General features: G+C 46.3%; 1 protein-coding gene across 2 annotated transcripts in view; it reads left to right on the top strand.

Annotated features, from left to right (window-relative positions):
- Nucleotides 1-2,575: 2,575 nt before the first annotated feature.
- Nucleotides 2,576-25,114, top strand: part of tbcelb (tubulin folding cofactor E-like b) — a 57,240-nt gene continuing 34,701 nt past the window's right edge. For both annotated transcript variants that reach the window (XR_005941370.1, XM_041174190.1), the window contains exons 1-5: nucleotides 2,576-2,665; nucleotides 15,671-15,824; nucleotides 16,343-16,482; nucleotides 20,496-20,677; nucleotides 23,884-24,140. Coding sequence is in view for 1 of the 2 variants with exons in the window: in XM_041174190.1 (XP_041030124.1) it covers nucleotides 15,692-15,824; nucleotides 16,343-16,482; nucleotides 20,496-20,677; nucleotides 23,884-24,140 (712 nt within the window). In the remaining variant the exon portion in view is untranslated. The remainder of the gene's footprint in view (nucleotides 2,666-15,670; nucleotides 15,825-16,342; nucleotides 16,483-20,495; nucleotides 20,678-23,883; nucleotides 24,141-25,114) is intronic.

Genomic DNA, 25,114 nt, shown 5'->3' with positions numbered 1-25,114 from the left:
CTCAGCAGGTCTGACAGCATCTTTGGAGAGAAAGACAGAGTTAACGTTTTGAGTCCTGATGACTCTTCTTCAGAACTCAATTACCAGGGTGTGGCCTGGGCTGGAGAGTTTTAGTTACGAGGAGAGATTGGATAGACTGGGGTTATTTTCCCTGTAGCAGAGGAGATTGAGGGGGGACAAGATCGAGGTGTATAAAATTATGAGGGGCACAGATAGGGTAGACAGGAAGGAACTTTTTCCCTTGGTGGAGGGATCAATAACCAGGGGGCATAGATTTAAGGTAAGGTGCAGGAGGTTTAGAGGGGATGTGAGGAAGAATTTTTTCATCCAGAGAGTGGTGGGAGTCTGGAACTCTCTGCCTGAAAGGATGGTAGAGGCAGAAACCCTCATAACATTTAAGAAATATTTGAATGTGCACTTGCGTGCCATGTCATACAAGGCTATGGGCCTAGTGCTGGAAAATGGGATTAGAATAGCTAGGTACTTGTTTGACCACCGCAGAGTCAATGGGCCAAAGGGCCTTTTTCTGTGCTGTAGGCCTCTATGACTCTATGACTAACAGCTTTGATCCCTTTATCTAATGAAATATATACTGGCATTGGATGCAGTCCAGAGAAGGTTCACTAGGTTGATCCTGGGTATGGAGGTATTTTCTTATGAGGAGAGATTGAGTAGGTTGGGCCTGTACTCATTGGATTTTAGAAGAATGAGAGGCGACCTTATTGAAACATATAAGATTCTTAGGGGGCTTGAGAGGGTAGATGCTGAGAGGTTGTCTCCCCTTGTGGGAGAGCCCAGGGCCAGAGGGCATAATCTCAGAGTAAGGGGTCACCCATTTAAGACAGAGATGAAGTGGAATTTCTTCTTTCAGAGGGTAGTGAATCTGTGGAATTCTTTACTGCAAAGGGCTGTAGAGGTTGGGTCGTTAAGTATATTCAAGGCTGAGATAGACCTATTTTTAATCAGTAAGAGAATTAAGGGTAATGGGGAAAAGGCAGGAAAGTGGAGTTGAGGATTATCAGATCAGCCATGATATCTCTATGAATGCCGGAGCAGACTCGATGGGCTGAATGGCCTACTGCCACCTCCCCTGTCAGGGTGGAAGAGAGAGTTCATGGTTCGAAGTTGTTGAACTCAAAGTTAAGTCCAGAGGGCTGTAAAGTGCCTAACTGGGAGATGAGGTGCTGTTCCTCCAGTTTGCGTTGGGCTTCACTGGAATATTGCAGAAGGCCAAGAATGGACGGGGTGAAAAGTGAGGACTAGGTGCCCTCACACCTTCTCCTCCCTCCCAGAACCATGATAGCATCCCCCTTGTCCTCACTTTTCACCCCACCAGCATCTGCAAAGGTTCATCCTCTGCCAACTCCAACATGATGCCACCACCAAACACATCTTCCCCTCGCCCCCCCCTTCCCCCCTCCACTTCCCCCTTGCCCCCCTCCTCCCTGCCCCCCTTCCCCTTCCCCCCCTTCCCCTTCCGTCCCTTCCCCCTGCCCTTTCCCCTTCCCCTTCCCCCTGCCCTTTCCCCTTCCCCCTTCCCCCTGCCCTTTCCCCTTCCCCCTTCCCCCTGCCCTTTCCCCTTCCCCCTTCCCCCTGCCCTTTCCCCTTCCCCCTTCCCCCTGCCCTTTCCCCTTCCCCCTTCCCCCTGCCCTTTCCCCTTCCCCCTCCCCCCTCCCCCTGCCCTTTCCCTTGCACCTCCTTCAATTTGCTCCCAATGTGGGCTCCTCTACATTGGGGAGACCAAATGCAGACTGGATGATCGCTTTGCAGAACACCTCTGATCTGTCTGCAAGCATGACCCAGACCTTCCGGTCACTTGTCATTTCAACACACCATCCTGCTATGCCCACATGTCCGTCCTTGGCCTGCTATTATCACATTTTGCCTTCTTAACTTTATGCCACTATCAGTACCTTTTTAAGCACTAACCACTAACCATTAACACTCCCTTTGTCCTTTAGTTAATGACATCTTTGTCAATCCCTCCTTTGCCCCCAGCTATCACTGGCCTTCTATCCTGCTCCACCCCACTTAAACAGCACAAATTTCATCACATTTCCACTTCTCTGTAGCTCTGAAAAAGGGTCATATGGACCTGAAACGTTAGTTATGTTTCTCTCTCCATGCATACTGCCAGACCTACTGAGTTTTCCCAGCATTTTCTGTTTTTGTTTCAGATTTCCAGCATCTGCAGATATGTGTTCGTAAGGAAAATGTGTTATCAATAAAGTCAGCTCAGCTCCAATGTCGGGAGAGCCTGCGCACATCTTTGAAACGCAAAAACAAGACACACTTTGAGGCCGCCAGCGGGCAATGTGACCCTCGACAAGTTCAGTTCACGGACTCTGGGACATGTTCTCGGATCAGTCCATATATGAAATAAATTGGGGGGGATTAGTCCGTGTGATTTAAATAGTTAACGGGAGTGAACCCTCGGCTAATCCATTCCAGGAATCAGTCTGTGTGGAGTATATTAACAGCGGCCTATCGCTCACCTGAAGTCCCTACAGCCTGAGCCTCCGCTGCTATGGTAACGCGGCAGGGCAAGTCACGTGTCTGCCAGGGACGTTGTGACGTCATCCCCTCCGGCGCGCTCCCGGGAAGCGCGATCCCGCTGCCGCTGTCGGCAGCAAAACAAACCGGGGCCGGAAGCGGGAGAGTGAGGGTGAGTCTGTACCTGCAAACCTAGCCGAGCCCATCCCCAGGACGGAGCTCGGCTCCCAGGAAAGTGTCGCGGTAACGGGGCGCGGATACTCCAGCAACCTCGACCCAAAGCCCAGGACCTGCGAAGAGTAGAGCCGCTGGCGGGAGGGGAAGGCCCCTGCGGGGGGTTGGGGGTGGGAAGAGAAAGAGGATCCTTGGGGGGGGGGGTGGGGGGGGGGGAGAGAGAGGATCCTGTCCGGGGGGGGGAGAGAGAGGATCCTGTCGGGGGGGGGGGGGGGGGGGGGGGGGGCGGAGAGAGGATCCTGTCGGGGGGGGGGGTGGCGGAGAGAGGATCCTGTCGGGTGGGGGGAGAGAGGATCCTGTCCGGGGGTGGGGGGGGGGAGAGAGAGGATCCTGTCGGGGGGGGGAGAGAGGATCCTGTCGGGTGGGGGGAGAGAGGATCCTGTCGGGGGGGGGGGGGTGAAAGGATCCTGTCCGGGGGGAGGGGGGGGTGAAAGGATCCTGTCCGGGGGGAGGGGGGGGGCGGAGAGAGGATCCTGTCGGGGGGGGGGGTGGCGGAGAGAGGATCCTGTCGGGGGGGGGGGTGGCGGAGAGAGGATCCTGTCGGGTGGGGGGAGAGAGGATCCTGTCCGGGGGTGGGGGGGGGGAGAGAGAGGATCCTGTCGGGGGGGGGAGAGAGGATCCTGTCGGGGGGGGCGGAGAGAGGATCCTGTCGGGGGGGGGGGGGGGCGGAGAGAGGATCCTGTCGGGTGGGGGGAGAGAGGATCCTGTCCGGGGCGGGGGGGTGAAAGGATCCTGTCCGGGGGTGGGGGGGGAGAGAGAGGATCCTGTCCGGGGGTGGGGGGGGGAGAGAGAGGATCCTGTCCGGGGTGGGGGGGGGAGAGAGAGAGAGGATCCTGTCGGGTGGGGGGGGGAGAGAGAGAGGATCCTGTCGGGTGGAGGGAGAGAGGATCCTGTCGGGGGGGGAGAATCCTGTCGGCGGGGGGGGGGGGAGAGAGGATCCTGTGGGGGGGGGGAGAGAGGATCCTGTGGGGGTGGGGGAGAGAGGATCCTGTGTGGGGGCAGGATCCTGGGGGGAGAGAGAGGATCCTGTCGGGGGGGGGGGAGAGAGAGGATCCTGTCGGGGGGGGGGGGGGGGGGGAAGAGGATCCTGTCGGGGGGGGTGGGGGGGCGGGGAGAGAGGATCCTGTCGGGGGGGGGCGGGGAGAGAGGATCCTGTCGGGGGGGGGGGGGGGGGGGCGGGGAGAGAGGATCCTGTCGGGGGGGGGGGGGGCGGGGAGAGAGGATCCTGTCGGGGGTGGGGGGGGGCGGGGAGAGAGGATCCTGTCGGGGGGCGGGGGGGGCGGGGAGAGAGGATCCTGTCGGGGGGGGGGCGGGGAGAGAGGATCCTGTCGGGGGGGGGGGGCGGGGAGAGAGGATCCTGTCGGGGGGGGGGGAGAGAGAGGATCCTGTCGGGGGGGCGGGGAGAGAGGATCCTGTCGGGGGGGGGGGTGGAGAGAGGATCCTGTCGGGGGGGGGGTGGAGAGAGGATCCTGTGGGGGTGGGGGAGAGAGGATCCTGTGTGGGGGCAGGATCCTGGGGGGGAGCGGGAGGATCCTGTGGGGGGGGGGATGGTGGGGGAGAGAGGATCCTGTGGAGGGGGGGGTGGGGGAGAGAGGATCGTGGGGGGGTGGAGAGGATCGTGGGGGGGGGGAGAGGATCCTGTGGAGGGGGGAGAGAGGATCCTGTGGGGGGAGTGGGGGAGAGAGGATCGTGGGGGGGGGGAGAGGATCCTGTGGAGGGGGGGAGGGAGGATCCTGTGGAGGGGGGAGGGAGGATCCTGTGGGGGGAGTGGGGGAGAGAGGATCCTGTGGAGGGGGGGGTGGGGGAGAGAGGATCGTGGGGGGGGGGAGAGGATCCTGTGGAGGGGGGAGGGAGGATCCTGTGGGGGGAGTGGGGGAGAGAGGATCCTGTGGAGGGGGGGGTGGGGGAGAGAGGATCGTGGGGGGGGGGGGAGAGGATCCTGTGGAGGGGGGAGGGAGGATCCTGTGGAGGGGGGAGAGAGGATCCTGTGTGGGGGCAGGATCCTGTGGGGGGGGGAGAGAGAGGATCCTGTGGGGGGGGGGGGAGAGAGGATACTATGGGGGGGCTGGGGGAAAGTGGATCCTGTGTTTGGGGGGAGAGAGGATCCTGTTGGGGGTCCGGGGTGGGGAGAGAGGATCCTGTTGGGGGTCCGGGGTGGGGGGGGGGGTGGTAGGGGAGAGGATCCTGCTTGGGGGGTCGGGGGGAGGATCCTGCTGGGGGTGTGGGTTTTGGGGGGGAGTGAGGATCCTGTGGGGAGGGGGAGAGAGGATCCTGTGGGGGGGGGGTGCAGGAGAGAGGATCCTGTGGGCGGTGGGGGGGTGGGGGAGAGAGGATCCTGTGGGGGGTGGGAGTGGGGAGGGGGTGAGGATCCTGCAGGGGGGTGGGGGCTGGAGAGCGTGTCCTGAGGGGGGGTAGGGGGGGGTGGAGAGAGGGTTCTGTGGAGGGTAGGGGGGGTGGGAGAGAGTCCTGTAGAGGTTGGGGGAGATGGAGAGAGGGTCCTGCGGGGGGTGGGGGCGAGAGGGTCCTGCGGAGGGGGGCGGGAGGAAGAGAGGTTCCTGTTGGGAGGGGGAGGGGAGAGAGAGGTTCCTATGGGCAATGGGGGGTGGTGTGCGGAGTTCCTGTGGGGGCTTGGGTGGGGGGTGGGGAGAGAGAGAGAGAGAGAGGTTCCTGTGGTGGTGGCGGGGGCTTGGAGTGAGGGAGGGAGAGGTTCCTTTTTGGGGGGGGTGGTGGGGAGGTTCCTTGTTGGGGTGGGCTGTTAGAGAGGTTCCGGGGGGGGAGGGAGGGAGAAGATCCTGTGGGGTGGGGGTGGCATCCAAAGAGAGGCCCCTTGCGAGGTGTGGAGGGGGGGCTTTCCACAGAGGGGCACCCTGCGAGGGGTGGGGAGAGGCTTCCAGAGAGGGACCCCCTGCAAGGGGTGGGATGGGGTGAGGGTTCCAGAGATGGGCCCCCTGTGATTGGGGGGTGGGAGGGGTGCAGAGAAGGGCCCCTGCGAGGGGTTTGGGGGGCAGGGCCAGAGAGGGGCCCCCTGCGAGGGGTTTGGTGGTGGTTGGGGGCCAGAGAGGGGCCCCCTGCAAGGGGTTTGGGGGGTGCCAGAGAGAGCCCCCTGCGTGATATTGGGGGGGAGAGCAGCCCTTGCAGGGGGGGGTTGGGGGTGGGAAGAGGGAGAGAGGGGCTCCTGCTGGGTTGGGGGTGGGGAGAAAGAGAGGCCCCTGTGGATGTTTGGGAGGGGGAGAGAGAGGCCCCTGGGGGACATTGGAGGAAACAGGAGAAGGTGCCTGTGGGGGAAATGGGGGGGAAGAACCTTGCTGGACATGGCGGGAGTGAGGGGACTGCTCCCATGGAACATGGTGTGGGTGCGTGGAAGGCCTCTGCGGGTCACGTGGTGAGGGAGAAAAGGAGGGGAGAACCCCGTGGGGCACATGGGGGTGTGTCAAAACAGGGGGAAGGCCCCCACAGGGCACATGGTGGGGGGAGAAATGGGGGGAAGGGTGGGGAGAGAATGGTGTTTGATGGGGGCTGAGGGGAGGGGGCACCCTGTGGGGAACCGACGAGAACTCTCCAGTTCCAAAGAAGAGTCATACGACTCGAAACATTAACTCTGTTCCTCTCTCCACAGATGCTGCCAGGCCTGATTTTTTTCCCCCAGCATTTTCTGTTTTTATTTCAGATTTCCAGCATCCTAGTAGTTTCCTGTTTCTTCAACCAATGGAAATTGTTTCTCCTAATCTATCCTTTCAATTTCCCTTAATACCTTGAAAACTTTGATCAAATTACCCCATGACATTATAAATTCCAGGAATACCTGAGCTTGTGTAATGTATCCTCACAGCTGGAGTCCAGGTATCATTCTGGTAAATCTACGCTGCACTCCCTTCAAATCCAATATGCACTTTCTCCCACACCAATAATCTTTGAGCTGTTCAAGGCCTAGCTGTGGTTTTGCTCCTCGTGATACTTGGAGTTATGTATGGTTACTGTCAGAGCTGGGTGCAAGCAAGATTTGCTACGACATACTTCACATTTATTGCTACTTTTCAATTTGTAGCTTGATGTGCTACTTTTTCCTGCTTTTTAACTACAAAAAAATTGCTATAAAACAAAAAGGGTGATTGCGCTTTCTGAGACTGAATGCATAGATAGCATTGACAATTTGCAGGCTCAATCTATTGCATATTTAAATATATTCTGAAATTTTTATTGCGCTTGACAGACTGCACATACATTGCTAATTAGAAAGGCAAATCTAATCAGATATGTTTACACACATTTCTTAGCATTAGAGAACTGAAGGAGGATAAATGTGCCTTGGGAGGATTGACAAAATCCACTGGTATTTTTTAACTGACTCACAGCAAATAAAAAATGTCAATTCAGGATGAGTTTGACATATGTTTAAGGTTAAAAAACCTCTTCTTTAAGATGGGATTACTTGCATTGGAGGCAGTTCAGAAGACGTTCACTAGGTTGAATCTTAGGCTAAAGGTGGTGTCCTTTTGAGGAAAGGTTGGGCCTGTACACATTTTGAGTTTAGGAGAATGAGATGTGATCTTATTGAATCATTTAAGATTCTGAGGGGCTTTGACAGGTGCTGAGAGAATGTTTCCCTTGTAGAGAATCTGGAACTAGAGGGCACAATTTCAGAATAAGGGGTGTCTCATTTAAGACAAAGATGAAGCAGAATTTCTTAGAGGGTTGTTAACGTTTAGAATTCTCTACCCTGAGAGCTGTGGAGGCTGGGGCATCAAATATATTCAAGGCTGAGTTAGACAGATTTTTGATCGACAAAGGAATGATGAGTTATGAGGGACAGGCAGGAAAGTGGAGTTCAGGCCACAATCAGATCAGCCATGATCTTATTGAATGACGGAACGAAATGGCCTACTTCTGCTCAACAAACTTACTGACTCATCCCTATATAATATAATTGGAATCAGATGTCTTATCAAGAGTGCCGGTCTTGGCTCACTGGTAGCTCAACAAATACCATTCGCCTCAAGACTCAGGGAAGCAGAGTAGCGAATGTAGCATGTGTGCCGGGCAGCAGCAAGAGCCAAGGATTGGAATCCAGAGTGAGGTATGGTGTATATGCGAGGAGGGGTGGGCCATGGCGGGCCTATTTTACTCTTGGGGAATTGGATTTGGCAGTTTGCTGGTGGCAGAGCCAGGCCTGGCTTCCATGAAGGTGGGAGGCTGGCGGCCTAGCACATGCTCGGGATGAGGAGAAGCCTGAGAACTGGGGGTGCGGCAAGTTACAATGCAGAGGGCGTTTAAAAATGGTAGTTTAATTTAGTGATGAGTTGGGGCTTTATTTAGGAGGTTAAATTGTTGAGATGAGGGTTTTATGGAGGGGATTTAGTGCTGAGGATTTTTTTCAGGAGTTTAAATTGTTGAAGGTGAGGGTTTACTGAGGGAGTTGATACATTGTTGAGGTGGGGGCTTACTGAGGGGTTTAAATTGTGGAAGTTTTTTTGAGGGAATTAAATTGCTGTGGTGGGAGTATACTGAGGGATTCTAGTGTGGGTTTCATTAAGGGGATTTCATTGTTGAGGTGGGGATTTCATTGCTTAGGTGGGGTTTTATTCATGGGGGTATAGTGGTAATATCACTGGACTAGTAATCCAGAGGCCTAGGTTAATGCTCTGGGAAAAGGGGATCAAATCTCACCATAGCAGCTCATGGAACTTAAATTCAATCAATAAATCTGGAATGTTAAGCTAGTCTCAGTAATGGTAACCATGATGACTATCATTGATTGTTGTTAAAAACCCATCTGATTCACTAATGACCTTTAGGGAAACAAATCTGCCATCCCTACACGGTCTGGCCTACATGTGACTCCAGACCCACAACAATGCAGTTGACTCTTGCCTCCCCTCTGCAATGTTCCAGCAAGCCACTCAGTTCAAGGGAAATTGGGGATAGACAACAAATGCTCACATCCCATGAAAGAATTAAAAAATTATTGAGGAGGTCTAGTGTTGAGGTGGGGTCTTACCAAATAGGATTAGTAATGAAGTTGTGTTTCGCCAGTTGTTGCTGGGGTGAGGGTGGGGTTGGTTGCCATGGGAACGGTCATGAGCAACAAGTTTCACCACTGGAACAGCCTCAAGTGGCAGCTTGGTATTGTATTCCTTTTTTATTCATATGTGGCTTTGGAGATCTGGATGGACCTAGCTGAGTGACACTTTTAACATCAAGTTTACAGTCTACGGAAGTAAACCCAATGCAAAATCTGTACTGAAGTCCCTTTAATAAAATGGTGCCTAACCAAACAAGCACCTTCCGGTAACTTCTGCAACTGACTAGATCCCAGACGTTCAAGTTCATCTTTCCTCTGGATATTAACCTACGCAGGAAAGAAGGGTTCAGATGTTAAGCAAGTCTGCATTTCCTAAAACCAAGCTTATGCTGTGCAGCAACAAAAAAAGAAATTTTTCAGCATAGACGCTGGAACGTCATAACGCCCCAGTATGAATAATGACATAGGGCTAATGACACTTTATATAGGCATGGCAAGAGTGCAGAAGAGCATCGTGAGCATTGTGTAGGTTCCACAGCAACAGATTGATGAGTCAGTTGATGTACTAGTAGCAAATTCTGAATGTCTCATGTGTCTATCATCTGATGTTAACATCATCTGTGCTTATGCACCAACCTTGAACGCCAGACAAAAAATAGTTCTATGACTCTGTCGTTCTGAGTCACATTTCAAATGCTGAGAAGTTATTCATTCAACACGTGTTGGGTCAGACAAAGATTCATGTCAATATGCCTTGATCATTATGGGGTGGGCAAAATCAGGGATAATGGCTCCTTGACTTTGTGCACTGAGTGAGCTCTACATCACCAAGATTTTTTTCAGGTGTCATGGCCATTAACACCAACTTCACCTGGTTATCATCAAAAGACATGACCTGCCTAGCATTCTCCATACCCGCACCTGCCACATTGCAGTTTGTGATGTTGACCACTCTGTTGTCAGCCATGGAGTGAAGGTTCAACCCTGAGTTTCACAACTTCAAACACAACAGCCTGCCACCACCAATGTCCCTGGTACAGGAAATTATGCTAACTACCAACATTTTGTATTAGCACTCAAACAGTTGCTACCCACTAAAGGCTTACCGGGAAATGCAAGATATGCATATTAATGACACTTGGAAGTCAGCGAGTTCATTCATTTATGACATAGCAACATTTGGTAAAGATGGAGCCCACAATAGACTGGTTTGAAACATACACTGCAGATATGACATCTGTCATTTGAAGCAAAAAGCAGACCCTATGTAATGCACAACATAAACCTAGCAGCTAGAATGCTGCATGACTTGAATTTAGCCAAGTCATACTGCACAAATAAACATTGGATCAACCTGCATAAAGAAATCCAAACTCCCTATGACAATGGAAATTTCTATGCTATGTGTGATGGGACCAAGAGGTCGTACCATCACCAAAATTGCCCTGTTGAAATCGGTTAACAGAAGTAAACAGATTGCAATCTCTGCAATCTGTATAGACTGAAAGTGAAGACAAGTATATCATGCCTTAATCAGAGAACTCCTCTAGACTGATGCTGGCATAGTAATTCACCTGCAAAGCCCCTTTGATTGTTTCTTCCATGCCTGTAACTTGTTCTCACTACAAGTATCAATGAAACAGTGGTTATGGGACATGGTGTCACATCTTTTACCATTAATTGCTTGAAATAACACCCTTCTGGGCATGGGAGCCACAATGACCTACCAATCTGTCTCTTGGTACAAAACTCAATATACACTTGGGGAAAGCAGCTACCTTTGGCCAACTCAGGAAACTTGCGTGGAATAACATCGAGCTGATTCTTGGGGCCAAGATGCTGATTAATGAGAAAAGCAGAATACTGCTGATGTTGGAAATCTGAAATTATAACAAAATGCTGGAAATACTCAGCAGACCTGGCAGTATCTGTGGAGGGGGAACAGAATTAATGTTTCAGGTCAATAAACTTCTTTCTGAACGTCAAATTATTGTCCTGTGAAACGTGACAGCCAACGAGAAAGGAAGCTCAACTTTCATTTTCACTGTTTCCAGTGCAGGGAATTGCCCTGGGAGTCCTCAACAACGACTCCAGACCTCATGAAGTCTTGTGGCATCAGGCCAAACATGGGCAAGGAAACCTCTTGCTGATTACCATGTACCACTCTCCCTCAGCTGATGAATCAGTGCTCCTCCATGTTGAACACCACTTGGAGGAAGAATTGAGAGTGGCAAGGGCACAGAATGTACTCTGGGTGGGGAGCTTCAATGTCCATCACCAAGAGTGGCCGAGTCCTAAATGACATAGCTGCTAGACTGGGTCTGCGGAAGGTAGTGAGGGAACCAACAAGAGGGAAAAACATACTTGACCTCATCCTCACCAACCTGCCTGTGCAGATGCATCTGTCCATGACAATATTGGTAGGAGTGACCACCGCACAATCATTGTTGAGACCAAGTCCCACCTTCACATTGAGGATACCTTCCATCGTTTTGTGTGGCACTACCACTGTGCTAAATGGCATAAATTTCAAATGAATCTAGCAACTCAGGACTGGGCATCCATGAGGTGCTGTGGGCCATCATCAGCAGCAGAATTGTATACAACCACAATCTAACCTCATGACCCAGCATACCCCGCATCTACCATTATCATCAAGCCAGGGGATCAACCTTGGTACAATGAAGAGTGCAGGAGGACAGCAGCACCAGGCATACCTAAAAATGAGGTGTCAACCTGGCGAAGCTACAACACAGGTCTACTTGCATGCCAAACATAAGTAGCAAGTGATAGGGTTAAACAACCCCACAACCAGTGGATCAGATACAAACTCTGCAGTCCTGCCATGCCCAGTCGTGAATGGTGGTGGATAATTAAACAACTCACTGGAGCAGGAGGCTCCACAAATATCCCCATCCTCGATGATGGAAGAGCCCAGCACATCAGTGCAAAAGATAAGGCTGAAGCATTTGCTACGATCATCAGTCGGGAAGTGTTGAGTGGATGATCCATCTCGGCCTCCTCCGGAGGTCTCCAGCTTCACAGGTGCTAGTCTTCAGCCAATTCGATTCACTCATGTGATATCAAGGCACTGGATACTTCAAAGGTTATGGGCCCTGACAATATTCCAGCAATAACACTGAAGACTTGTACTGTAGGACTTACCGCGCCTCTAGCCAAGCAGTTCCAGTACAGCTACAGTACTGGCATCTACTCAGCTATGTGGAAAATTGCCCAGGTACGTCCTAACAAAAAGTACAAATCCAACCCAACCAATCCCATCAATCTACTCCCCATCATCAGTAAAGAAACAAAATGGGTCATCAATAGTGCTGACAAGCGGCACTTGCTTCGCTATAAAAACAAAAAACTGCAGATGCTGGAAATCAAAAACAAAAATACCTGGAAAAACTCAGCAGGTCTGGCAGCATCTGCGGATAGGAGCACAGTTAACGTTTCGAGTCCGAATGACCCTTTGAATGAGATTTGTTATGTTCAACAATTTTAGATCATGAACTCTCTCCTCCATCCCCACCCCCTTTCTGATTTTCCCCCTTTTTTAAGTGTATTTCCATCCATTGTTTTATCTCTACCTTTTAGCCTATTTCGATCCCTCCCCCCCCCCACCCCACCCCCACCAGGCTATCTGTACCTTGCTCATCCTGCTTTCTACCCTTAATTAGCACATTCCTTTAGATAATATCACTACCTTCAACATCTCTTTGGCCTTTTATCTGTGACATCTTTTGGTTATCTCCATCTATCACTGGCCCTCTATCTAGCTCTTCTTCTCCCATCCCCACCTTAAACCAGTTTATATTTCACCTCTCTTCTATTTTTACTTAGTTCTGTTGAAGGGTCATACGGACTCGAAACGTTAACTGTGCTCCTCTCCACAGATGCTGCCAGACCTGCTGAGTTTTTCCAGGTATTTTTGTTTTTGTTGTTGCTTCGCAATAACCTACTCACTGACGCCCAGTTTGGATTCTGCCAGGGCCACTCAACTCCTGACCTCATTAAAGCCTTGGTTCAAACTTGGACAAAGGAGCTGAACTCCCAAGATGAGGTGAGAGTGACTCCCCTTAACATCAATGCCGCATTTGACCAAGTGGCATCAATAAGCCCTAGCAAAACTGAATCCATTGGGAATCGGGGAAAACTCCCTGCTGGTTGGAGTCATAACTAGCACAAAGGAAGATGGTTGTGGTTGTTGGAGGTCTTTAATTTCAGCTCCAGGACATCGCTGCAGGAGTTCCTCAAGGTAGTATCCTCAGCTCAACCATTTTCAGCTACTTCATCTTCCTTCCTTCCATCATAAGGTCAGAAGTGGGAATTTTGTTGATGATTGCACAATGTTCTCCATTTGCAACTCCTCACACTGAAGCAGTCCATGTCCAAATGCTACAAGAACTGGACAATATCCAGGCTTGGGCTGACAAGTGGCAAGTAACATTCACGCCACACAGATGCCAGGCAATGACCATCTCCAACAAGAGAGAACCTAATCATCACCCCCTGATGCTTCATGGCATTACCATCACTGAATCCCCTACTATCAGCATCCTGAGGGGTTACTGTTGACCAAAAACTGAACTGGACTAGCCATATAAATACTGTGGCTACAAGAGCAGGTCAGAGGCTAGGAATCCTGCGATGAGTAACCCACCTTCTGACTCCCCAAAGCCTGTCCACCATCTACAAGGCACAAGTCAGGAATGTGATGGAATACTCCACACTTGCCTGGATGAGTGTAGCTCCCACAGCACTCGAAGCTTGGCACCATCCTGGACAAAGAAGCCCGCTTGTTTGGCACCACATCCACAAACATTCACTCCCTCCTCCACTGACACCCAGCAGCAGCAGCAGTGTGTACCATCTACAAGTTGCACTGCAGGAACTAACCAAGGATCCTTAGACAGCACCTTCCAAACCCACTACCATCTAGAAGGACAAGGGCAACAGATAGCTGGGAACACCATCACCTGGAAGTTCCCCTCCAAGTCACTCAACATCCTGACTTGGAAACATTTCGCCATTCCTTAACAGTTGCTGGGTCAAAATCCTGGAACTCCCTGTCTAACAGCACTGTGGGTGTACCTACACCACATGGACTGCAACGGTTCAAGCAGGCAGCTCACCACCACCTTTTCAAGGGCAACTAGGGACGGGCAATAAATGCTGGCCTAGCTAACGAAGCCCACATACCATGAATGAATTTTTTAAAATTTCAGCATCTCACAAAGGACAAAATCATGAATGTGGCAGTCTCCTCAACGGCAAATCTCCCAAGTATGTTGCACTCTTTAAGCGGAGGTGACTTAGCTGGCTTAGGCATGTATGGAGGATGGACTTATTCTCAAAGATTTTCTGTGTGGCGTGATAGCTGGAGCCAGAAGACCAGTGTGATGTCTAAAGCTCCACTTCAATGATGCTTGCAAGTGTGGCATGAAGGCCCTAAAACATTGATTTTTGTGCTAGCCAATGACCAATGAAAATGGCAGCATTACTTGTGGGCCAGCATATGCCATCATTATGATTGGTGTCTTGGCAACATACACCAATGCTAAAAAAGAGAACCCACAGTTACACCTGATCACCACTTCACATGTGGCACTTGTGACATAACCAGCCTCATACCAATTGTCTCTTCAGCCATGCACCACATGAAGTTACGCAATCCCCAAAGGATTTGCTGCATGTCCGCCATCTTTCTTAGATGGAAGGATGTCAACGACGATGACAAATGACTGTACACTCAGAGCTAATTGGCTGTGAGCCTGTGGGTCTCTTCTTGAAATGAGAAAGTTAAGGGGAGATTTAATAGAGGTCTTTAAAATCATGACAGTTATTTTTAGGTAGAGTTTTTCCATTTGTAGGGAAAGACAAAAGTAGATGTCATCAGTATAAGATGGCCATCAAGATGATAAACAGTGAATTCAGGAGAAACTTCTTCACCCAAAGAATAGTGAGAACTTGGTACTCGCTATCAGAAAGTATATACTATAGGGAATAGTATAGGTGAATTTAAAGGAAGTTAGATAAGCAAATGAGGGAACAGAGGTTATGTTGATAGAGAAATGTCATTCCAATGTTGAAAGCTCTAGATTTGCATGGCTGTAGGTTTCTTGCTATTAAAGAAGGGTAACTAATGTATGGTCACCTCATATCAGCTCCTTCTGTCGTCTAGGACTCCCTTGCCAGAGCTCAGGTGCACCTGATTTGGTAGTATCTGATTATTTTCAAGACCGTATCAGTACCTCCAAGTTAGTGTTTTCTGTTTGCACACATTTTATTGAATTGAAATTTTTTCAGTATGCAAACTCTTCTACTGGACATTTATAATATATTGAACATGTCCTGTCATAGGGTTAATTATGCAAATGTGAAATTCATTTTCAAGGTAAACAATTCCTTTAGTAATTTATGGCTTAAAATATTAAATGAAATTGGACTGACTGCAATTAATAGTTTCAGATTTTTTTTTTACTTTCTACTTGCGCACAGTGAAATAAATTGTTAACATTTATATTGCTTGTTTAAGATCATAAATTCCCATTTAATATGCATGGTTAAAATAAAATTTACACAGTGACACCCAGTTGCTTTTATTAAGGGATCCTGCAGCGTGCTAAAGAGAGAACACAATCAGCATTATGGCTAAGTATCTGCACTGTATCGACTGGTTAGAAATTCTGTGCTTAATCTCCAATTTAATGCCTTTGAGTTCAAAGAACACATTGCATGATTTTTAATATTTTGAATTGATGAATAGTGCTTACACCCAGTCACAAATATGACAGATCAATATGCAGCATTTTAAATATTAAATTGGTAATTTTGGCTCTTAAATTGTGCCTCTGTTCCATTAATCAGTTTGGACAGAAATATCTTTAACAGTGTCTCTTGTACCTTTACAATCTGCAGATTACTGTTTCCATTTAGAAGATGAGTCATACCCGTGGACGTAGTTTTGTTGAGGTTATTTGTGAGAAGTACAGCCCAGAAAACTTCCCATATCGACGAGGAATGGGCATTGGCATCCATATCTCTGCAGGGCCACAGGGCTCACCCTTGAAAGGTAAATGAAACTTTATATTTGCTCTCAAACTCACCTCAGATGCCTACTTGCTAGCTGTGACCAGTTTGCTACTACTAAAATACAGAAACTAAAAAAATGGGGTTGGATAGGAAAATCCCATGGGATTTCTCACTCATTTTAACCCATCCCAAACTTTTTGACTGCCTACCTAATGCATTGGCATTGAAAAATGTGCTTTCTGAAATGTAAATAAATACACCTGTTCATGTGCTGATACCTTAGCATTGGTCCCTTGCATCTCTTATGTACTTTTTGGTTGTCAGCATTGTTGTAATAAGCTTGAAATGATAAGTAATTCTCTTGCTGGCAGCTTCTGCTAATATTTGAAGGCAAGTAAAACCTTCAAGTTGCTTTACTTTCCCGTTCATTGCTTTCCCACGCAAGTAGCAAATAAGGATGGGTATATCATCTCACTAATGACCTGTTTCTACAGGTTGTTTGCATTCATTTCTGTTCAGAATTAATCTGAATCAATTTATTTTTTTCATTTCCTTTAGCACGTCTGAATCTCCCAACTATACTTGTGCTGGATGGTTGTGGTATTACCACAGCTGGAAGGGAAAGTGATATTGCTGCCTTCTGCTCGCATGTCTCTGAACTCGACCTGTCTGATAACAATCTACAAGACTGGTACGAGGTAAATAGGTTATGAACCAAGAATTACTAAGCACAAATGGTAGGTTCGACACACCATGTCTAAATGTGGTTGTATCACTCATAGACTATTTCCCTAGAAAGTTGCCAGTGCACTTAAAAATTTTGGTCCTGAAATTAATCATCTTTTCCTTTCCCCTGTTTTTTTTTTCACTCTGTAGCTCTGTTTTTGTTCTTTGTTTTTCCATGCTTCCCTCCTTTCCTACAAACACGGGCTCCTTGGTGGTATGTAATTCCAAGGCAATAGTTGTCATACAAAACAGAAAATATTGGAAAAAGCAGCAAATCAGTCAGCATTTGTGGAAAAAATCAGCAAGCTAATATTTTGAATGCGGATTCCCTTCTTCAGAACTGTTTTCACCTGGTGCCTTGTCCCAATAATCATCGTTTATGAGAGTGTCGGCCAGCACAGTGGCTTCACAAATAAGCTCAATTCTGTCTTCATTTAATGTTCATACAAACCCTCCCAGCAGCAATCACTGGATATGATTAGAAGCAGGAACTTTGAGATTTTTCTCTTCAAACTCAGGTGCTGAGGCCAATTATATTAACCCTATCAGCATATTTCAAACCAACTAGCTTGCCACAGACCAGAAACTGAACCAGGAACCTAGCTGGTCTGTGAGACCGAATACAGACCTGCTCATTGCGTAAATTACCGAAGCATTGAGGAACTTATGCATAAGATAAAGTTTTTGTCATCCCCAGGCTCAACTTTTCCGATGGACTCCTTAGTTTCATAAACTGTACTGGAAATAAACTCCTTTACCTAGTTCCTTTCTCGTTCCCTTTCCTTGTTAGAGCTTTTGGCTGTCTTAGCCCCATGGAAGTCCCTCTCAACCATCCATGTTGTCACCCATCTTCCCACATTTAAGCTCAAAGCCTCCGTTTTGAATGTGTATTAACTTCTTCAAGTCCATCACAATTTGTAGATTATTGGCACTGACCTACATTGGCTGACTCATAGGAAGTGAAATGCAGATAACCTTTTATAACATGTAATACAATCAAAAGCAAAATTAACTCTTAAGGTTCAAAAGCTATTTTCAGGCTTGGCTGCTGACCATACTCTAGTGCAATCAAGAGACCAATTACATTCTATAAAGCAATCATTAGAAAAAAGCATATGCGGAGTTATAAAAGCAGGTGAGGACAAAGTGCAAATAAACAAAAGAAGTTGGAATGCCACATGAAATTTAGACCTTCTGCATTACCCTTTCTTTCTTGCTCTTGGTGGTTGGGTCTCTGGTCATTCAGTGACCAATACAAATATATTATTGTTTGCAACAAAAATGTCTCGTGCCTCTACAAGTGAGACAAAATGTCTAACTGACCTTTGCAAAAACCTTTAAAAACTGAAGTGTAAAAGCCAGACTTTGCTTACTTGTAAGGAGTACTGGTGCACAAAATATTTAAGTGAAAGAAATGTTTGCTAATCACATTTTCCAATTTTTAAAACTTTGTAAAATTTGGTGTAGATATTTGCATCATGTTCTTAGCTTGTATTAAACTAAAAAGCAGTTGAAAATCCAAAAGGATGAGGCAATTCCAGACAGGAGCTTACTGTCTCTTCTAGCTAGACATCACAAAGGACTTACAACCAAAATATCACAAAACTCAAAGTCAGACTGCTGCTGATCCCTTTTAAGACAGTGCCATCAGACCAATCATGCAAAACCTCACTGGGTGGCTGATGAAAGAGATTCTGGCCAAGAAGTGTCTTTGGTGACTACTAAATATTGCTGAAAAAAAGAAACCTGTCAAAGCTTTTCATCTTATACTTATCAAGATACTTTGCGAGAATACCAATATAAGGGGAAAACAACAATTTGCATGTATGTGACGAGAGTGCTGATAGATTGGTAAATGGACTCTGGTAGAATTGCCATGGAGAATGCCGTGGAATCACCACCTGTGGCGATTGACAGTTAATTGCTAAGCATTGTTTGAAATTTAAACCAGGCAGCTTGACCCTGAGGAATATGCCAGCGAATGGCTATCACTTATTTTGTTTAGCTGAAACGGGTGCAGTGTGACTGCATAGTGTGACCAGCAGTGTGGTACATTTGCATGTACTGGAAGCTACATATATTAACACACAAGATCCTGTTCTTTGCAGGCAAAAAGAACATATACACACATTGCACCTTTATCAGCTAAACAAAGTAAGTGACAGCCATTCTTTGCCAACCAGTCAGCATCCCCTTCACATACAGTATAAATTGTTGTTTTCCCCTTGCAAAGCGTCCTGCTGACTGCAAGGCAAAAAGCTTTGACACCTCTTTTTTAAGGAATACTCCAGTTCTGTATAACCAAACAACTGCGAATAAATATTGTGTGCCTTTTAGACCAAAAGCCAAAACCAAAGAGGGATTGGACAATTAAAAACAGAATTGAGAAATAGTGACCAAAGATAGTGAAATTGCTGAAATATTTAACCTTTATTATTCAATAGTGTTCACAAAAGAAATAGGGGAAAATTGACAGGTATTGGGGGTACAGTTTAAACTGACATCATTAAAGGACTTGTTGGGGAAGTTGTTAAAGCTCAAGGTAAGGTGAGGCTCCTCGCAAGTGCAAATTCTCTTGTGGATATATTTCAGAATTTATTGACCTTGGGTCAAAACCCAGCAGACTGAAAAATAGTAAATGTGACTCCCAGCTTCAAAACGGGGTGGGGGAGTACATAAACAGATGGGTGGATATGTGGTGGTTGAAATTTAATGCAGAAGAGTGCAAAGTGATGCATTTTAATAAGAAGAATGAGAAGAGGCAATCTGAACAAAACAGTAGAATTCTAAAGGGCATGCAGGAGCAGATGGACCTGAGGTATATATGCATAAATTATTGAAGGTGCCGGGACAGGTTGAGAAAGTGGTTAAAAAAGATACACCGGATCCTGGGCTTTATAAATAGAGGCATAGAATACAAAAGCAAGGGCCACGGGGAAAGAAAAGAGGAGTGGGACTAACAGAATTGGTCTTGCAGGGTACCGACGTGGACACGATGGACCAAATGGCTGCCTCCTGTGCTGTAATCATTCTATGATTGTGAAGGATGAATCATCAAATAGACATTTTAAGCCTTACCTCCAGAAAGTACTTGAACACATCGAGGGATTACAAGAGAGCATTCAGTAGGATATGAGCTAATCTGAGCGGATCGATATGGTTTCAGGAGCAGGGGTTGTACTTGATTAATTTACTAGATTTCTTTGGAGATGAGAGACTTAATAGATGTGGGAGATAGTGTATATTATCTACCTAGATTTCTTAATAACACATTTAACACTGTTCTACATTATAGACTAATGTCGAGGATGAACCTAGTATGATACATTTAAATCACAAGGATATCGCTGGTGACTTTAGCCAGGGTAGGCCTGGTGCTGAGAACAGGGATGAAAACAGATTGAAGGGAATTAAGGAGTGATGGGGAGAAATGGACATGAAGCTCAATTGTGACAAAGTTGTCAAGGCTTTGAAAAGAATGGGCATCAGATTGAGAACATAGGGAGGAATCGGGAGTAGGAAGGTAATGGCAACATGCTTGTAAATTGGGACAACAAAGGTTGAGGAGAAAGTCATTGGTTTACAATTTGCATTTAGATCAGGGGCATTTATCTGTGGCAGAAAATGTATGAAACGATTTGCCTTTTTTGAAAAGTTGGATCAAAATAAATTACCAGAAACAGGCTACAGTCACTAATACACTATTGTGAGCAACCAGAAATATCAACTAGCAATGCAATCCAAACTTCCGAACCGTGTCCTAAACCCCTATCCTTACATCGATGGCCCATTGTGGGGAGACGGGTAGCTTCTGCACCCCAAAAGGCAGTAGTGGCAAAGAAGTGGTGCTTGGAGCTTTATCACATCATTGTTGGCTCGGTAATTTGTTCAACATACCCTGTCCTTTGATAGAGATCAATTAATCACAAGCCACTTCATGTTTCTGACACTGTCTTCTGCTACTCTGCCCTTTTGTGTTTTGCAGATCAGTAAAATTGTGTCAAATCTCGCTAAGCTGACATTTCTGAACCTCACCTCGAATCCTCTGACCGAGGCCAGCTTAGACTCGACTTGTGCTGCCTCATTCTCCCGAATACAGAGACTCGTCCTCAACAACACTAAGGTTTCATGGGAAACTATTCACACTTTGCTGCAGGAATTACTAGGGTAGGAACTCTGAGCTAATGCATGTTTGTCCCTAAATCTTTCACTTCCCTCCCATTTATTCCGCTCCTTTTCTCCTTTATCGTCTTTCTCAGTTTCAAACTGAAAATCCCAATTGTCAACCAAATATCTAACTGTTATTTGGCCCCTCCATCCTCTCAGCCTTTATTCTTTCTGATCTGTTTTTCATTCACCTGCAGCCAATTAATGTAATTTTTCACCCAGCAAACACTTTCCTCAACTTTGTATTTATGTAAATTTCTTTCTGCTCTGCGTTTGCACCACTGTTTCCTGTTCCCTGAAGCTGTATCACCCTGTACTGCCTGCCTTCTAACTCTGTTCTCCACACCCCTCTTTTCTCCCCCCGCACCCCCCTCCAAAACCTCCAAAAGCTCTGCCCTCTTTTGCTCCCCCCACTCCTCCCATTGCCCTCTGCTTGGCTCTGTTTCCCTATCTAACTCCCTGTCCCTCTTTTTAAATATAGACGAAGATTCTTTAGAAATGTACTTTCTCTTTCGGCGATAAGTGTGTTTTATTTATTCCAATGTTTTCTATTGTGTTGTACGGGAGGCTTTCTTTTTTGAACTACAATATTCCGCCTCTAGATGTCAGTGTTTGAAGAAAAATGTCTGGACACCACTTCGATATGAGGTGTTTGTCTGGTACAATTATGTTTTGTATGCCTCAGGAAAATGAGCAGATGCTTTTTTGATTTGTTTTATTTTGTCTATATTCTTTCCTACAGTATATATCTGTTCTAACAACTCTATGCAAAGATTTTTCTAAACTAAGGATGTGATTGCACTGGAGGGGGTGCAGAGGAGATTCATCAGGATGTTGCCTGGGATGAAACATTTAAGTTATGAAGAGAGATTGGATAGACTTGGGTTGTTTTCGTTGGAACAGAGAAGACTGAGGGGTGACCTGATTGAGTTGTACAAGATTATGAGGGGCATGGACAGGGTGGCTAGGGAGCAGCTGTTCCCCTTAGTTGAAGGGTCAGTCACAAGGGGGCATAAGTTCAAGGTGAGGGGCAGGAGGTTTAGGGGGGACGTGAGGAAAAACTTTTACCCAGAGGGTGGTGATGGTCTGCAATGCACTGCCTGGGAGGGTGATGGAGGTGGGTTGCCTCACATCCTTTAAAAAGTACCTGGATGAGCAGTTGGCACATCATAACATTCAAGACTGCGGGCCAAGTGCTGGTAAATGGGATTAGATAGGTAGGTCAGGTGTTTCTCACATGGTGCAGACTTGATGGGCCGAATGGCCTCTTCTGCATTGTGATTCTGTGATATGCACAAATGTATGTTGGATGCAGGCACATGTTATAAATACTTATTACTCTACCAACTTTAAGTTCTTAACTGATTAACCAACCAGAGGTTTCTGACTAGGCCCATAATGGCCTTCTAGGTGTTGGGTAAATACGAGCTACTGGGTTTCTTGCCACAACGCCCACATCCGATGCAAGGTCAGCATTTGTTGCCCATCCCTAATTGCCCTAATGTGCAGTAACATGAGTATGCTTTCATGCTGCTAGTTTCCTGTTGCTTTCCTTTATCTCTTCCCTGACAATGAAACATCACTAATACCAGCCTGCGTAGGTATATAAATACTGATTAGTTGTGTGCAAAAGTCCCCACAGTGCAGAGTAAAACATGGGCCTCAACTGCAATATTCAGGTAGGTAGCTACTTATTTCAACTTCAACTATTGGTGCTTTTAAATATGAGTGAGTTACCTCCCTAGACATAATAAAGAAGGGCAGAGAACTGGCCTACCAAGAACAGTCTCGTGCATCTCCCATCAACCAGTTCCGTAATGTTACAGACAGCAAGATATTCTTGCACTCTCATTCAGGCGGCGCTATCTAATGTCGTCATCATCCTCCTCTTAAAAATGATTTTCTTACACTGAGTGCTTCTGAGTCAACTTTAGTATTAATCAGAAATACTAAAGCCTCCACTGTGTAAAATCATTCTCCTGACTATTAATTGCAGCAAATTTTATGTCTTTTAACCTTTTAAAGAATTTCTTGTTTTGCTCTTTCGCTTTTTCTTCCTGGCCTTTCCCTGCTGTGCACAAACTTGAATAGGAAGGCGAATCAGTTCCCAGTTCTCCTGCAGTGTTGCAAGGAGGTGCACAAGTGACTCCTGTAACAAGCACCTGGTGTTTGAAAGCATTGTGATGAACAGAATAGTAGCATGGACAGTCAACTTTTTACTTAGCTGCTTTGTGACACACTGCAGTGTTTCAGTGCAGTCTCAGCCCCTCAGCTGTACTATGAAACGATGAAGGGAATTAACTCCTATAGCTCTGTAGAGGAGGTGATTGGGTCTTTTTACAGGTTTTGAATGCAGATACAAACACTGACTTATGATTGCTTGAGTGACAGCTTGGAATTTGGAATGTTCCATGGCATTGCTTGATTCATGTATCTAATTTTATGCCTGTTAGTGATGAAGGATATTTGTTATAAACATGTATTCTAGCTCTTCCTGGTTCACTGCAATTTGTTAGTTCATTTCTGTACAGTTAATAAATTGTTCTGGGCTCCTGCAGCAGCCGTAAGCTGTCCTGGTAGTGTAAATGTAAACAGCTTGATTTCATAAATTTTATTTTTTGAATGCTTACTCCTGATAATTGTATAAAATACAGTGTAAACCTGGTTCAACACTTAACAGGAGAATTCTATATTAATGAAAAATATGTTTCCAGTGTTACCCAAAACTAGGTGTGGATTCTCAACAAAAACCCTCTTCAGTCTGAAACAATCATCCCATCATTCTACATCTAACCTTTGGTTTTCATTTATTGTTTGAAATGCTTATATTATGTTGTCTTAAAAATAGTTTGTTTCAGGATTCTAATCCAGATAGAAACTGTTGTTTGCGTTTTGTTTATATGTTTGTATGTCCCACGTGTGAAAAATGTCAACTTTTTACACAAAAGTTCTGTGATTTATATGAACTTGGAGTTTACTGGTTTAATCAAATTTCTGGCTTTTGAGGGACTTTCACAAGGGTTTTAATTTGTGAATCTGGATCATGTATATTTGTGAAACTAACAGTTTCCATTTCTCTACTTCCTTTCTCCTTTTTCATTCACTCCTTTATCTTTTGGTCTACTCCCTGTTTCTTTTTATTAACTTCGCTCTCACTCTTGTTCTCTCTTGCACTCTTGTTTCTCTTTGTCCCCTCTTCATTGCAGGTTAGAGGAGCTCTTCCTATGTTTTAATGACTACAAGGCAGTATCACTGTCGCCCTGCTCCTACCCATCACTTCGACTCCTACATATCACTGATAATAATCTTACTGACTGGGCAGAGGTACACAAACTTGGACAAATGTTCCCAGGTCTGGACACATTAATCCTGGCGAACAACAGCCTCATCGGCATCACAGATTCTCAGGGAACTCTGGCACGACTTTTCCAAAACCTACGATCAATTAATCTTCATAACTCAGGTATGATGCGTAATTGGACCATTTCATGCCTGTGTTTGGAATACAAATAAAACTATTTTTGAAAACTGTAAAGATGCTAAATGCAAAATACTGTGCGTGTTTATGCAGGGAACATCTAGACTCCTACACATGATTATGTATCTGTATTATAGGCTTAATTTCTCTGTTCTGTCATGCTTGAGTCGACTTTGAGTTATAACAACACAATACTCCGAATGCTGGAAATCTGAAATAAAAACAACGCTGGAAACAAAGGGTCAGGCAGCATCTGTGGGATAAAAACAGTTAATGTTTCAGGTTGATGACCTTTTATCAAAACTGGAAGATGTCCTTTGGAATACTGGGATAGGCAAAATACCTGCTGAACGTGTTGCAGCTTTATTCTTTCCTGTTTAGTGAGAGATTGCATTAGCTAAAATGAGAGAGTCAAGATTTCACTTTAACAGCTTAGTTCTGAATGTGCTGAAAGTAATATCTTCACCCAGGCAAAATATCCTTTATCCTGAAAATGTCACATTGTTATGATCCAGTTAGGGATCATTAACGTTTGAAAAGAAATCTGAACACCTTGTTTTAACCAATAGAACTACACAGAAAGATTTTTTTAAAACAAAAACTTTATTGTATATAAAAGACTTAAACAAAATAAGTACTATTAATTTAACAATAGGATTTATAACTACCTATGTTATGCACTCGGGTTTACTTCTTACTTCCCCTAAGAATTCTCTTATAAGATTCCTCAATCTTAATATTATTTACTTCTGTAGGGACCACCCACAAGTATACCACAATCATCTGGAGAATTCTCCTTGAGACCTTGATCTTCTATTCACCCTCCACAGGAATAAATTCTTCCAGTTCTTTTCTTCGTTCTTCCAATGATGACCATCTTTGTTTTCTATCCGTATTCAACTTTAATTGTCTGTGTATCTGCACAACTATGCTCTTCCTCCTCTCTCAACCTTCTTTCA

The sequence above is a fragment of the Carcharodon carcharias genome, chromosome 25 (assembly GCF_017639515.1).
Source record: "Carcharodon carcharias isolate sCarCar2 chromosome 25, sCarCar2.pri, whole genome shotgun sequence".
In the NCBI taxonomy this organism is placed as follows: Eukaryota; Metazoa; Chordata; class Chondrichthyes; order Lamniformes; family Lamnidae; genus Carcharodon; species Carcharodon carcharias.
Note: the sequence above shows the minus strand (reverse complement) of the source record. Positions and strands in the feature narration are given on the sequence as shown.